The 15,992-nt window shown below is 40.4% G+C and overlaps 1 protein-coding gene across 4 annotated transcripts in view; it reads right to left on the bottom strand.

The window, feature by feature from the left end:
* Positions 1-15,992, bottom strand: part of Tmx3 (Thioredoxin-related transmembrane protein 3) — a 527,179-nt gene that overhangs the window by 220,439 nt on the left and 290,748 nt on the right. For all 4 annotated transcript variants that reach the window (XM_067136163.2, XM_067136162.2, XM_067136165.2 and 1 more), the window contains one exon: positions 5,246-5,396. In XM_067136163.2, coding sequence (XP_066992264.1) covers positions 5,246-5,396 — 151 coding nt within the window. The remainder of the gene's footprint in view (positions 1-5,245; positions 5,397-15,992) is intronic.

Here is a 15,992-nt window from a genome sequence, read left to right as displayed (position 1 = left end):
AGAGCTGGCTGCTTCAGTACTCCTTGAGTGAGCAAGAGGTGGACACATCTGTTGCGCAACACATCATTATCAAATTTCTTGCAAAAGAGAGCACCAAACCTTCCGAAATTTTGAGACACTCCACGCACAATTCGGGAAAGAAACACTTTCGCAGACTCGAGTGTGTGAGTGGGCTAAAAAATTTGTGGCAGAAAGAAAAGCTGTGGAAAATGAACATCGTGAATGGAGACCACGGACAAGCATCACTGCAGACAACATTGTTGCCATTCGTGACATTATCGGTGAAGATTGGCAAATAAAAATTTCACACATTGTTTTAGCCGTAGGAATAAGTTACGGAAGTGTTCAAGGCATCACCTGAGATGAACTCCATTCCAGAAAATTGTCTGCCAGATAGGTTCCTCGTCTCCTCAACCAGAAAGTTTTTCAGAGACTCTGCATCACTACGAGGAGGAAGGAGAGGAATTCTTGCGATGTGCTGTGATTTGTGATGTAACTTGAGTGCATCATTACACCCCGAGTAAAAGCAAGCAAGCATGGAGTGGCAGCAAAGAGACGAAGCAGGTCTGGTCAAGGCTAAAACACGCCCACGTGCTGCAAAGGTGCTTGCAACTGTTTTCTGGGACTCCGCGGGAGTTTTGCTGGTGGATTTTCTTCACAAACAAAGGACAATTAATGCAGCCTATTATTGTCACCTTTTGAATGAAGCAAAACCTGCGCATCACAACAAGCAACGCCGGCAACTGATCCAAAACGCCATTCTTCTCCATGACAATGCCAGGCTGCATACTGATGCTTTAACGTGGGAAACACTGGAGGAAATTCACTGGACACCTCAGGAACACCCCCCGTACAGTCCAGAATTTTTTTTTTTATGCTAGTGGCTTTACATCGCACCGACACAGATAGGTCTTACAGCGACGACAGTCCAGATTTATCGCCCTGCGACTACCATTTGTTTGGACCACTCAAACAAGACCTAAGAGGACAGTGGTTCGATGATGATTCAAGTGTAGAAAAGTTCATGCGCAACTGGCTCTGCAACTGGCTCCGCACACATCCCTCTTCTATCAGGATGGCATCAGAAACTTACCAATCTGATGGAGAAAATGTGAATCAAAGGTAGGACACTATGTAGAAAAGAGCTCTCTATATATGTATTTTTTTTTGGTTGATGCAATAAATTTTAAAAAATAATTCCCGTTTATATTTCATCTGCCCTCGTAAACAGGTACTGTCCTGTTTCCTGTTACGTAGAACAACGCAAAACAAACTACGATAACGGCAGTAACATAAGGTCAAAACAAACTAGCAGGAACTAGCAGGAACAAGAGTTAGTTCGTCAAGAAAGTAATAAACAGGAAGCGTAAACAGACTCACACAAACATCGCAAAAAAAAACACAACAGGAGACTTACCTTAAAAGACGAAAGAGAGTCACTTAAGAACCCGTGGAAAGAAATTCGTATCTGGTACCAATTAATTACAGGAAGAACAACACATTCTTAGAGAATTTAAATCAATAGGATTTATTTAGTAAATTAAACCTTTTAAAATATTAGGAAGAAAAAACTATCAACACAGGAAAAATTAACAAAGCAAAGATTAACTTGAATTAACATACCAAGTAAAATATAATTTAAAATCTATCGTGGTCGACCAGGGGAAAAAGAAATAATTTCAAAAACAAGTTAGGCCTCACTCAACATATCAGTGAAAATGATGAGATTAAAACTAATATCAGTTAAAAATGAACCCATTTAAAAGCCCTTCTGAACCACAGAGTTCTCACCAAGGGATAAAATAATGGACAGTGGGGATTAAATAAACACGACGACACCTTATACCCGGTAGTAAAAAGAAAAAAATAACTGGATATTTAAAATTAAATTTGCCCAAACGCGAGGTCAAGGTTTCATAAAGGTAAGGAAAATTAAACAGAAATTAATATCATCACATCAAGGCGGAAGGCACTGGCAAATCAACCAACATCATCCACGATCAGGAAAATATCATTAGGTCAACAATCACCAAAAACAAAACGTTGTCATAGTAACACACAAACAGCCCGAGCAAAACAAGGGAAAATAAAAAATTACACGAAAAGAACCAAGAAAAGCAAGGAAAATTAAAAACAAGACAGAGAAAGATAAAATTAAATTACCGTCCACTTGGTTAGAACTTGAATGGTTTAAACCTGATTTCACTTCGGGTGTTTTGATAAGCTTGAAAAATTTTGACTTTACAAGGAGTACCAAAGATTTTCCACATGAGAATTAGGTATTCTAACCTCACTCCAGATACATCTTTAAAATATTTTAACAACAACATGAAAAGTTACAATATAAGATGATAATAATTAATAATAAGGATTTTTTTATTTTGAAGAGCTGAGATTTTATTTTTGGCAGAAATTTAGAGTCCTCATTCATCACATAACATATACAGTACTCAAATTGTTCGAAGCTGAAGAAAATAACATTCTTAAAAATGCTGAAAATGTCCACTGGTTTGAGATGACGCCATAACACCATTTTGATACTCACTTTCTGGATGAAGAAGCCAAGTTAACAATTTTAAAAAAGATACAAACTAGTGCAGTTCCCACGTTGCTAGAAACGTCAAAAACATAATGAGGGCAAAGGGAGAAGCCCTCTTACAATTTTCATGTTATGTACATGTCAGCTTGCAAAACCCACTCACACCAGAGAGACGACAAGCGTGGATCCATCTCCGTCCACGTTCCACTCAATAATACCGCTCTCACCCAGCACAAGAATTGGCGAGGAACTTCCGTCGTAAGAGTGAGAGTTCTCATTGGTCAAGGGGCGGAGCATCGTAGAACAAAGTTTCTAAGTAGATATCAGCACATACAAGGTCCATACTTCCCTTAGTTTCAATGGAGGCTTATTAAGCGCAATGCTCAAAGCACGAGTTTTAAATAAACTTGAAGTAATAAGAAACAGAATAGAAGATAATACTAAAAAGGTAGAGTTAATATGACATTACTTTCCATGCTGTTTAGGCCACATCAAAAACGTTGAGAGGAGGAGAAGTAAGATAATGACATCTCCATGTCAGGTACAATAGCAGTAATTAAAATGTTCCATCCAGAGAGAGAAAATTTATTACGTGTTAAATAATTCTATAGCCATTCTAAGAAAGATAACCAGATTAATAATATACTGTATTACACAATATTTTAACTACCTACTGGTAAATTACAAAGGCAGTGTAGTGTCAAAAGTTAATTTACAATGGACCTTTATTTGAAGTTAGTACTATAATAGGATTAAGATTAAAATATCTATATATAAAATTGGATGTTGGTATGTTTGAAGCTAATAGACTCAAAAACTACTGGACCAATTTTGCTGAAATTTTCACAGCTTGTTCTTATTACATCTGAGAGGTTATGAAGTGGGTTGAACGAAATCTGATTGGTTGTTCGGAACTAAGGGGTGAAAAATAAAATAGGGGAAGAAAATAAAGATAAGGAAACCGCAAAACAAGTCTGATCAGCGAGTTGCCTACCCAACAGTATCTGAAGATTATGATGTGTTCCTTAAAACTTAATTCTGCTTTTATCAAATAGTGTGGGGGCAGAACACCCCTCCCAGCCCAAGAGGAAAGGATGAAATGTAAAAGTAATCGAAAACGACCGATATTAGTGTCGTATCCATAGTTTTCGGTATCACTGAGATGAACTATGACACTCAAAAATGCTGTTAAAGTCAAGTTCATCCCGAATAGCACCCCTAGGGGTGGGGTTGAAAGGGGGGTGAAATATTTATGTGAATCCATAGTTTTCGGGGTCGCTGAGATGAATAACGTGAGCGCAAAAATGGCTCCCAAATCACTTATGAAACTCCATTCTAAGAGTAATGTGCCTAGAGGCCATGACGAGTGCACATCTTGCACTCCTTGAAGAACGTTTTGTTGTGTACAGGTCGATGTGAGGGAGCAGTTGAATGTAGTATTACCACCGTAAGTAGAATCAAGTGGTTGATAAGTTTAACTGCAGTTTATAACTGTAGCATAACTATTCTTATTTCTGTCTGAAAGTAGTTGCAATAAAAATCTGTATACTGACTGGAGGGTAATTGGGAATTCAAACAAGACTGTGGAATGAGTATGTATGAAAGTGGGTGTGAGATTTGTTGATACTATGGCCGATTCCTAGGCCTTTCCTATCCCATCGTCGCCATAAGACCTATCTCTTGTCAGTGCGACATAAAAGCAAAATAGCAAAAAACTTGGTATTTGGAAAGTCCTTTCAAAATACAGGAATAATGAATAATTTTTAATGAGGATGCTTATACCTTACAAACTGATGATGTTACAGACGCGAAAATTAGCATTTGGAATCTCCTTTAAAAGTAAAGGACCGAGCTCAATAGCTGCAGTCGCTTAAGTGCGGCCAGTATCCAGTATTCGGGAGATGATAGGTTCGAACCGCACTGTCGGCAACCCTGAAGATCATTTTCCGTGGTTTCCCATTTTCACACCAGGCAAATGCTGGGGCTGTACTTTAAATAAGGCCACGACCGCTTCCTTCCCACTCCTAGCCCATTCCTGTCCCATCATCCCCATAAGACCTATCTGTGTCTGTGTGACGTAAAGCAACTAGCAAAAAAAAGTAAAGGAACATGTATTTCTTCTTGTTTTCGGAAAATGGGAAGGACTGATGAAGGGGTTAATTTCTTTTTATGGGGATTCTTATAGCATATCTCAAAAACTGAAAATGTTATGACGTGGAGATAGATATTTGGAATCTACTTAAAAAATAAACTTTTTCAATTTGAGAGAAGACTGTTTCTCATATGTACCGTTCTATGTTTCATGGTCATCTTAGCCCCAACAGACAGTAACACAAACGTAGTTTACAATGCATTTCTGGGGTAAATGAAACTCAATTTGGCGGTGAATGTTTATACTTTAGGGATTTTCAGATAATGTCTTTGTACAGTACCGAGGAACGATTACTTTTATTATTTTACGAAATTCTTTCGAAGGAAGCCGCGGGTCCTGCTAGAACTCTATAAATTAATAATACACATTTGTGTAATATTAATGTCCTTCTTCAGAACGTTTTTACATATATATAGTAAATTGTTTCCATGATCTACACTTTCCCCTTTTAGACCAGTATTGCTTGGGTCCCTTGAAAAGTGTAAAAGAGGGGTAAATACTGTAACCCATGGCAGTCATTATTATGGAGGAGTAAAAGGTCAGGGCAAACGTACCTTCACTGAAACATCGGTAATCACTGTCCTTGAAGAGATACACCCCAGGGACTCTCCTGAGTGGAGAAACATGTAGTTTAGCATTTTCTTCAGTGGTGGAATAGAAGAAAGCATGTGGTTGGAAACTTTCAGCTACTTCATTGTATGTTTCCTGAAAAAGGAGATTGTAAAATTAATAGAGAAAATGTGCAGAGAGAGCACACTTGCTCCCTTGCAGCTCTCACTCGCAATAGCCAGTAAGACAGGGCACATTGCCTCAAAAGAGGAAGTAAAGGGACTTCTAATAAGACTAAGTTCTACACATTTTATCTTTGCAATGACAAACAAGGTCCAAGTTCCTTTTCTTCAGAGATAGCCTTGAGAAGTCCCCTCTTCTCATAGTAAATAAATATAACAGAAGCAGACCTAGAGCCTTAGACATCACAAGTTTTTACGTGTGTTAAGTCAACAACTTTATTAAGAAAATTTCTTCCATGCACATATTGCCAGCCATTTTTTACACGTGTAGATTTTTAAAAACAAATGTTGATACCGTGTGCACTGTTTTTGTGATTTGTATTGCATTTTAATTATTGTGTGTTTTTATAAACAATTGTTTAAAACTTAGTTTAAAGGACAGAACACTGTAAATAGCCTAAGAAACAGTTGGTAGTTTTAATCTTAAGATGCCTAAAACGAGGCAAAACATGCCCCACAATTTCATATCTTAAAAGACTATGTATATGTAATCAAGTGAGATTATATGGTGCATTGAATAGGTGGATGCTCAAGGAATATTATTTCATCATGATCCTTCTGTAAGTGCATCTGCACTGACTATAAACTTCAATTTTCCACTCATACAAAGGCACCATATAGCTTGTCCACTGTGACTGGATCCATGAACAGTGGGGATGAGTCACAATTTAGCCTCACTGTCTGTTCACCTGGCATGCCCCTGGGACAAGTTACAATATTGATATGGCGGTGCCAGTGAGACATCATGCTAGGGGTACTGTGATGCTGCAGTCCGTATAATACCTGCCCAACCCTGCAACATGGCTCGAGTGACCAGCTCACTCCAATGCACTGCCACCACACAGCACTTGTGTTACCCTAAGCCATTGTGCATTCCAGAATGCTATGCAAGGTCATCACAGTGCAGGCACACTGCCCAGGTTTCGTCTCCACGTGTACCTTGTACCACAGTTACATTATTGATGTTTTTCTGTGAATCTCAAGAGTGCATTTTGCTAATTTATGGTGAGATGAGAACACATAAACAAAATTAGAGGTCGTGTGGAAACAGGAGACAAGCACAAACACGTATTCAAAGATAAATCAGATGATGTATACACAAAAGTTAACATTTGTTTTCTCAGATAGAGATCCCTCTCCCACCGACCTCTTCACTAACACAGCTCTCATCAGACAGCTGACTGACCATGGTAGTACCATCTAAGAAACCTGCTCTCTTCCAAATTCTTGCCGATGCCCACCATTGCTTCCAGTACAAAGACAAATAGACTTATTTTAACTAGTAAAGTAAAGGACACTTGTCCCGGTTTTCCACTTAACTAGTGAATACACAAGCAATATGAAAAACTGAAACAAACTACTGTGCTATCTTACTGTCAGCGGTGGCAGCCGATACTCATATCCGAATTTTCGTTTCTTGTCTGCAGTTTCATAATCCTTAGTCCACACGATGAAGTTGATGGCTTATCAGACCAATTCTTGCATAAAACACACAGCCACACATGTTGCATCCAATGGAAGGTGGGGGGCATGGCAGTGTTTGACATAGCTTCTTTCTCTGGCGAGTTTCCTCTTCCTGTCTTCAACGTTCCTGCTCAAACTGTGCAACTGCAGCTGAGATGGTAGCACGCCAGCGAGGGTGATCCAATACGAGAGTATGCCAAGTATTTGGGTTTACATCTATTTCTCATGGTCTGCTTAAGCTGGTCTTTATATCGCTCCACAGGAGCACCACGAGTCCCATTGCCAGTGCTGAGTTCACCATACAGGATTTGCTGAGGGAGTCTGCTGTCACTCATACGATGGGTATGGCCTGCCCATCTAAACCGATGACTAACGATGGTGGTTTCGATACTGTTTAGCTTAGCTTTCTTGAGAACTTCTATATTAGTTATGCAGTCATCCCATTTGATGTTCATGATGGATCAAAGTTCTCCTTGATGAAAGCTTTCCAGTTTCTTGATTTTTTTTTTTTTTTTGCTAGGGGCTTTATGTCGCACCGACACAGATAGGTCTTATGGCGACGATGGGATAGGAAAGGCCTAGGAGTTGGAAGGAAGCGGCCGTGGCCTTAATTAAGGTACAGCCCCAGCATTTGCCTGGTGTGAAAATGGGAAACCACGGAAAACCATTTTCAGGGCTGCCGATAGTGGGATTCGAACCTACTATCTCCCGGATGCAAGCTCACGTTTCTTGATGTCTCAGCGATATAGGGTTCAGGTTTCACACCCGTAGAGTAACACAGAAACAACAACAGCTTGGTACACCATTATTTTCGTGCAGATACTTAGATCTTTGTTCTGGAATACACGATGTGAGAGACGTCCAAAGGCCACATGGGCAGCCTGTATTCTGTTTTCCACATCCTTCTCGGAGGTACAGTGCGTTGGGAGAATACTCCCAAGGTACAAGAAGTGCTCCACCCTTTCCAGAGTAGTGCCAGATATGGTGACATCAAAATCTAGAGGGATGATTCCAGGAGCTGGCTGAGTAAGCACTTTGGTCTTCTGAATGTTGACAGTCAAGCCAAAATGTTCATAAGCTCTGTTGAAGCAGATGACAGAATGTTGAAGCTCTACTGGTGTGTGGAATGGAGAAGCATTTTCATCTGCATTTTGCAATTCTGTGACCTGGGTGGAATGCGTTAATCGTTTGGAGCAAAGTCCGGCCTGGTTGAAAAGCCCCCCATCGTACTGATTGTTGTTGTTTGCAGGCGTTGTCTCATAAAGCATAGCTGCCAGGTACAGGGCAAAAAATGTAGGTGCAAGTACACATCCTTGCTTGAGTCCATTTGTGATTGGAAATTCTTATGAGATATCATTCTGATACAGCACCTGAACAACCATACCGTCATGGAGAGCTTGGAACAGATCAACAAAATGCTCGGGGCATCCAAAGCGCCTCAACACCATCCACATAGCGTTTTGAGGAACTGTATCAAAGGCCTTTTCAAAGTCATAGAACACTAAGAACAGAGGTGTCATTTGTTCTCTGTACTTCTGGAGTTATCATGCCAATTGTACCATGAGAGGCACAAAACCCACAACCTGACGTCGATTCAGTTCTAGCTATGGAAAGCAGGGATATACCACGGTAGTTCACACAGGCACTGCTATCACTTTTCTTGAAGACTAACTACTCTGGAGATTTTCAAGGCAGCAGGAACATGTTTGGTTTCCCAGATTAGAAGAATCAGATAGAAAAGCCTGGTTTTCAGAGGTGATCCTGAGAGGAATGTTATCTGATCCTGGAGCCTTCCCTGTTTTCATTCTGCTGAGAGCTTTGATAAACTCTTGAAAGGTTGGAGGGTTGGGAAATCTTCAGCAGCAGCATCAGTACAGTTCAAGAGTGAGCTAAAGTGCTCTTTCCATCATTTCAAGATGTCCTGGCTGTCTGTAAGATTGGTTGTATTATCAACAGCTGTCAGAGTTCCTGATGATGAGCGGATAGGACCACACAGCTCTTTCAGTCCTGCATAAAAGTTGTGTTAAGTCCCTGATATCTGAGAATTTCTGAAGTTCCCTGGCTTCTTGCTGTCACCAGTTGTTCTTTATTTCCCTGATTTCAGACTGACACTTCTGTTTCAGCTCTTGAAAATGCATTTTCTTCCCTCTGGTGGATGGATCTTGAGAAACAGATAGATAGGCATCCCATTCGAGACTGACTTTCAACTTATTAGGTCGTGTTACGTACATTTAGTACGTGTTGAAGAGATGTTAAGTACAGGCATCCCATTTAGCCTTGATGAGGTTCAAGATTTCTTCATTGTTATTGTTATTATCAAACCAGTCTTGTCTCTTCCTTTCCTCATAGCCAATGACTTTCTGTTCAGACTCTGTAATGATATTTTGAAGTGTGGTCCATTCACATCCTACATCTTTTGTGTTGATTGGATTGTGAGTTAATTGTTCTAGAACTGAGTTTTGGCATTTTGTGGCAACACTATCAAGTTGAAGCTTTAAGGTGTTGAACTTCTTCCTTGTTGGATTCGTGAAGTGGGTTCGTGGCTTTTTATGGATGGTAATCCTGAGAAGCTTTAAGGTGTTGAACTTCTTCCTTGTTGGATTCGTGAAGTGGGTTCGTGGCTTTTTACGGATGGTAATCCTGAGTCGACTAATAAGAAGTTTATGATCTGTCCAGCAGTCATCAATATTCCGGACTGTCTTGTCGCATAGTAGGGTGATGACATAATCTATCATATGCTAATATTAGAGCGTGGGTGCATCCATGTTGTCTTGAAGCGATTTGGCAGTTGGAATTGGGTACTGGTGATAAAGAGCTCATGCTCAGCACACAGCCCAAGAAGTAACAGACCATTAGCATTGAAGTTCCCAATTCCATGTTTACCTGTGACTTTTCTCCAGAAGAGGTTGTCTTATCCCACTAGGCACCTTGGTGAGGACTGTGTTCAGTTGGTGGTAGAAGCGGTTCTTAGAATCCTCGTTGTCCTTAAGAGTGGGGGCATATGAGGAGATGAGAGTAATGTATCTGCCTCCTGCAAGAGGAATGCAGAGTCTTTCATTTACTGCGATGGGAGCGAGTCGATGATCATTCACCAATTTGGTCTTTACTGCAAAACCCACACCATGGATGCAACATTCATTTTTCTCTTTTCCTTTCCAGAAGATGGTGTAGCCTGATGAACACTCAATGATTTTTTCTTCTCCCATGAATCTGGTTTCACTCAGGGCAATAACATCAATGTTGAGTCTCTTGAGTCTCTTTAGCTCATGGCTTATGAGAGCTGTTCTTCTTTCTGATCGGTTTTCGTTGTCTAAAAATGTTCTGACATTCCATGCACAAATAGTGATGAACGTAGATTTCTTTCTTTCATGATTTCAACCGCAAGTTGGGGTGCGGTTTCCCAGACAGGTTTTAAAAGTGACTACCAAAGTTTAGCCCACATTTTCTAGGGCCTTCCCCATTCAGGGTAGGCAGCAGTGGTCCTAAATAGGCCTGCCCAGTCACAGATGCAGGACCGGATCCCTGGGTCTCAGGAAGGCGGCCATCTCACATCTGCTGCCAACGTGCAGGTCCAGAGTAGAAACTTCCAGTTGACCTAAACCTGCTTCCGTCATCCTTATCCCATCGCCGTTGGGTTTTTAGAGGATCAGCAGGAGAGAATGCCATAGGCATGAGTTTGTTTAAGGTGGATCGCAACTTGCCAGGGAATAACCCACACACTATGGTCCTGGAGATATTCATTGTGGCACATATAGCACGAGACATGCAGTTTCCAGCACCAGGACTGCAGTGGACTGCCGCAGACTCAGAGTACAATTGAGTTGCGCCTTTACAGTCAATCCATCTGGCATGACCTCTTCCACCTCCAAAGCCGTTGGGAACTAAGAAATAAGAGGTTCCTCCTCTGCCTGCTTTGATGTTGGGTCAGAACACATTGGATTGTCAGTGGCAATTCCTCCACTGGTAGACCATCACCCAGTCCTAAGGAGGCTCCTTCGCCAAAGCCGTTGGCCTACCTTAGGGGGTCCAGTTATTTACTGCCGCTCAACACTTGGCATTAGCTGTTTTTACAAGCTGGTTGCCAACCCAGCTAACCCTCCTCCTTTCTCATTCGGGCTTGGGACCAGACAACGGTGGAGTTTATCTTACTATACATACTACGCAATAAGCAAAATAGATATACTACCCGAATACAATCATAAAGTAAGATATATGAATAAATTATTAATAATAATAAAATCAACTGGCATAGGGATGTGGCGTCCCGATCATCCAATATTTTTCTGTGCCCCCCCCCCCCCCAAACGGAGATTTGAGGTTCCACTGTAATCATTTCCACATCAGTTATCTCCTTTTCTAGTTCCTCCAGGAATTCTTCAACATTCTCCTCTTTGATTCCTCTCTTCACTTCACTTCGTACCTCATTCTCAGTCTAATTTTCATTATCCTGTCGCTGATGTACACATTCTCCTCCAGCTGATTTGAAATTATCGGGCTCACTCTAATTTTTTGCCCCTGGGCCATTATTTCCTTTCCTCATTCTCTTCTTTCCTTTTCCCCTTCCATTTAACTTTGCTCAACCCTATACCCTCTTTCTCCATAAAATCCACCACTACTTCTGCCTATCCTGTCAAGGTCATAAGGTTGATTATGCCCACGTTCACGATGTTGAAAAATAAACCTCATACCAATTTAATTAGTGAACTGAAAGAGAAAAAACAATACATTATCTTTACAGATAATTTCCAAACACCATTTCTTCAAATAACACAACTTTAGTATAGGTTTTAAAACTACTAATACCAATTCCAAAATTTCCTTATAGCACTCATACCATTAATAAAATACATAAGAATTTGGGTTCCAGAATATATAAATTAGTGTGCTAATTGCAATGCCAGTTATAGAGACCAAACCGGCCAAAATGTTCAAACACTCTACCAAGAACGTTATTCCATAAAATAGAAAATTATCCACCATGAACAAACACATGATGGATTTAAATCATTCATATACTTCCATAGACAAAGATTTAATCATTTTGCAAAAGCTGTAAAAGGTCCTTTACTTAATATTTACAAAAAATATCCATGTTCAATTGGATCAAAGCAGCAATCCGAATCGAAATTTAAATGAGATTTCTGATTAAATCAACATAGAAATTGGTCATTTACTCATCCGCCTTGTCAACAAAAATACAGTTTAAATTACAAAACTCATTACTCAGTTACCATCCTCATTATATAAATGAATTGCACATTTTAATAAAAACAAATACAACATACTTCTAGGATAAAAACTTTACATAACATTAACCCCGCAGGACGCGCATTTTCTGTAGAGACACAAGGACGCGCAATGGGAGAAAATTACCCACAAGCAAAAATCACCCACAAGCAAAAATCCTCCTTCATTCTAAATTGTAATTATTGGAAACCATGCGTTGTGTTGAATTGTGCAGTGCTTTTACTCTTTGTCTTTTGGCTACTTTTTGAGGAGTATCCTGGTTCACGATTATGTGTTGCTACTGAGGTTACTGAATACAGTCAGATCGAGTGTATTACAACATTTTGGTGACCCCCGATGTGATAGATGCTGTGTGTTTATTCCTGTCCTAGAATAGAAGGAATATGAAGTACAACAGCGCGTGGTGCCGAGGCAGTATTTCTTCCAAGTTGAGAAGGAATACTGAAGAAAGGTAGGATACCTGTTAGAAAATGCTTCACAAAGAAGATAACTGACATAAATTTCAGTCATTTAGATGCACTAATATCAGAGGTTCATGAATTAGACAGCAAAATAATGGATGAACTTTTACATAGCAGTGATAATATAGCTGTAATTGTATAAAAAATAATAATAATCAATGTTATTGGCTTTACGTCCCACTAACTACTTTCTTACGGTTTTCGGAGACACCGAGGTGCCGCATTTTTGTCCCACAGAAGTTCTTTTATGTGCCAGTAAATCTACCAACATGAGGCTGGCATATCTGAACACCTCCAAAAACCATCGGGCTGAGCCAGGATTGAACCTACCAAGTTGGGGTCAGAATGCCAGCGCCTCAACAGTCTGAGCTACTGAAACCGGTGTATCTCAAAGAAAAAAGAAAGGAAACTTCCGAGAAGTATAACGACGAATTTGAGGTTATACAGGTACAAGTGAATAATGATTCTATGCCCCGTAGATCAGACAGTTCTTTAAGCAATGCACGTGAAGAGGCTTCATATCACAGTCAGGATAGGAGAACTTATAAACTTCCCAACAGTGAAATTAAGAAATTTAACGATGATTTACAAGAGTGGTTAAGTTTTGGGTCGCAATTTCAGAAGATTCACGAAAATGATAGTTTGCATGGTTGTGACAAATTTGACAGTTTATTGCTAGTTATGGAAACAAGAACTGAACCTCACGAAATTGTGCTTAGTTATCCACAGACGTCATTCAAACTCTCCTTTCTCTCTATTGGCTTTACGTCGCACTGACGCAGATAGGTCTCATGGCGATGATGGGATAGGAAAGGCCTAGGAGTTGGAAGAAAGCAGCCGTGGCCTTAATTAAGGTACAGCCCCAGCATTTGCCTGGTGTGAAAATGGGAAAACACAGAAAACCATCTTCAGGGCTGCCGACAGTGGGATTCAAACCCACTATCTCCCGGTTGCAAGCTCACAGCCACGCGCCTCTAACCGCACAGCCAACTCGCCCGGTTAATAAAACTCTACAAGAACAGTTTGGAAGAGCAGTTCTCCTATTACAAGTGTATGTACGGGAATTAATGAGGCTAGTGATTTCAAATGCGACACATTACCATTACCCACCTTGTTAATCAAGTTAGAGTCTCACCTTCGATCCCTCAGTAGTTTGAATCTCGCATCTGCAGACCCAAGTACATAGCTCTTTCCATTAGTTGAATCTAGCTTCCCAGAAGAGACATTACGAGCCTGGCAAAGAAGTTGGTTCTCAAAACAAGAAGGAAGTACAAATGGAGAAATTGGGTCTCGACTTGAGTGCCTCATGGAATTTCCATGTACTGAAGTCCAAGACAAGCAGGAGATTCTGTTGGCTCAAGCAGGATTTAGTAATTTGGCTGTGAAAAGTAGGGAGGAGAAGACGTTAGGTTCTTGCAAGGTGGAGAAGAAACACAATAAAGAACATGTATTTAAAACCGTTCCTACTGTTGCTGCACTTTACAACAACAGTTCTTCAGTGTCATGCATTTTTTTAATAGTAAATCTCATGAAAGTGATAAATGTTCTTTTGCAAGGAAAATGAGTATAGAAGACCAGAGATAAAAAATGAAATAAAGAGGTCATTGCTATTTGTGTACAAAACTGCAAGTCTTCCGTTCACTGCCTACATTGCGGAAATAAGCACGTTGCAGTTGTGTGTCCTGATATATTGTGAGCTGAGAAGAGTGAATCTAAGATTGGGAAGAAAACACAAGTTACGAGGGCAGATCAGAAAATAAGTTGCACTTCCCAGTTATGGCCATTTATTACACCACCTATAAATCAGCAACATGACTATAACGACATACACTGTAACGTCACTTTTCCACATAGTTTCCAAGAGACTGAAAACATTTCTGCGAACGCACAACTATCTTGTCGATGCCGGATGCATAGAAATTTCCTCCAGCATTTTGCAACCACTCGGAGACAGTGGCCTTCACCTCCTCATCAGTCTGGAAACGTCGACCACCGAGCTCCGTTTTGAGCTTACCGAACAGATGAGAGTCACATGGCGCTAGGTCGGGACTGTAGGATGGATGTTGCCAGACCTCCCACTTAAAACCTGCAGTTCTCTCGTTTGGCGGACCTTGTGAGGTGTTGCGTTATCGTGCATCAAAATCACACCGGTGCTCAATTTCCCCTGGCGCTTCTCTTTAATCTTTTTTTTTTTAATTCAAGATGGCGACTACTGTGTGTGAGTCTGTGATATCCGTGGTGGATAATGGTGTAAGATGCAGTGACAAATGTGGCAAATGCAGAAGAGTAGTTAAAAATGGGATTCTGTGTCGTAAGTGTGATGAATGGTACCATTTTCGTTGTGCAAATATTGTAAATAGGTCTGATATTGAAGAAAGTGTGTGGCTGTGTCCCGAGTGTAAACAAACTGATAGTGCGGTAGAACAACAAGAAAGAGAGGCTTACGAATCTATGCTTAAGATTTTAGGAGTGCTACAAGAAGACTTATGTGCTCTGAAACTTGAAAATGAAAGCTTAAAGGACAGAATAAAGAAACTGGAAGATAAAGAAGACAGTGGAGAAGAAAGATCGCCGTGGATGGAAGTGACGCGTAGCCATTTTAGGCCTAATGTTAAACATATGGGAGAAACTACGTACAACTTAAAACTGGGGAAAAACTCTTTGCAGTGCCAAAATAGACAGTCATTGCAATAAGTTCCAGAAGAAGACACATCAAGTTTTCCGAATAATTTTAAATCCAGTGGAGGTAACCTACAGAAGAAGAAAACAAACCGGAAGTCAAGATCGCCAAAAATTCATCTCTACGCAGACAGTCAAGGGCGGGGTATGGCAGAAGGCATCAAGGATGAGCTGCATAATCCAAAAACTGAGGTTTTAGGACTAATAAAACCAGGTGCCAAAACTAAAGCCGTCCTTTCAAGTTGTGATCCTGTGTTAGAGAAGGACAACTACGTGGTGATTGTGAGTGGTACAAATGACATTGCTGCAAATGAAGGTGAGGAACTAATTACGACCCTCAGAGGTAAGATTTCGAAACTACCTGACTCAAAAGGGATTGTAGTTAATGTGCTGCCCAGGTATGACCTTACAGAAGACTCGTGTGTGAACAAAGCTGTACATGATGTAAATATAAAAATCAGGAGATTAAGTAAGAGTTTTAGAAATGTTTACGTAGTAGATACTTTAGGTCTTGGCAGGCAAATGTTCACTAGGCATGGGTTACATCTGAATCGTAATGGAAAAGCAACTCTCTGTAGACAAATTGTTACAATTATCAACAGAGATTTGCAAACTAATATGCACTTAAGAAAACCCATACCACTAAATTGGCATATACA

The sequence above is a fragment of the Anabrus simplex genome, chromosome 1 (assembly GCF_040414725.1).
Source record: "Anabrus simplex isolate iqAnaSimp1 chromosome 1, ASM4041472v1, whole genome shotgun sequence".
NCBI lineage: Eukaryota > Metazoa > Arthropoda > Insecta > Orthoptera > Tettigoniidae > Anabrus > Anabrus simplex.
This window is presented reverse-complemented; position numbering and strand designations above follow the sequence as displayed.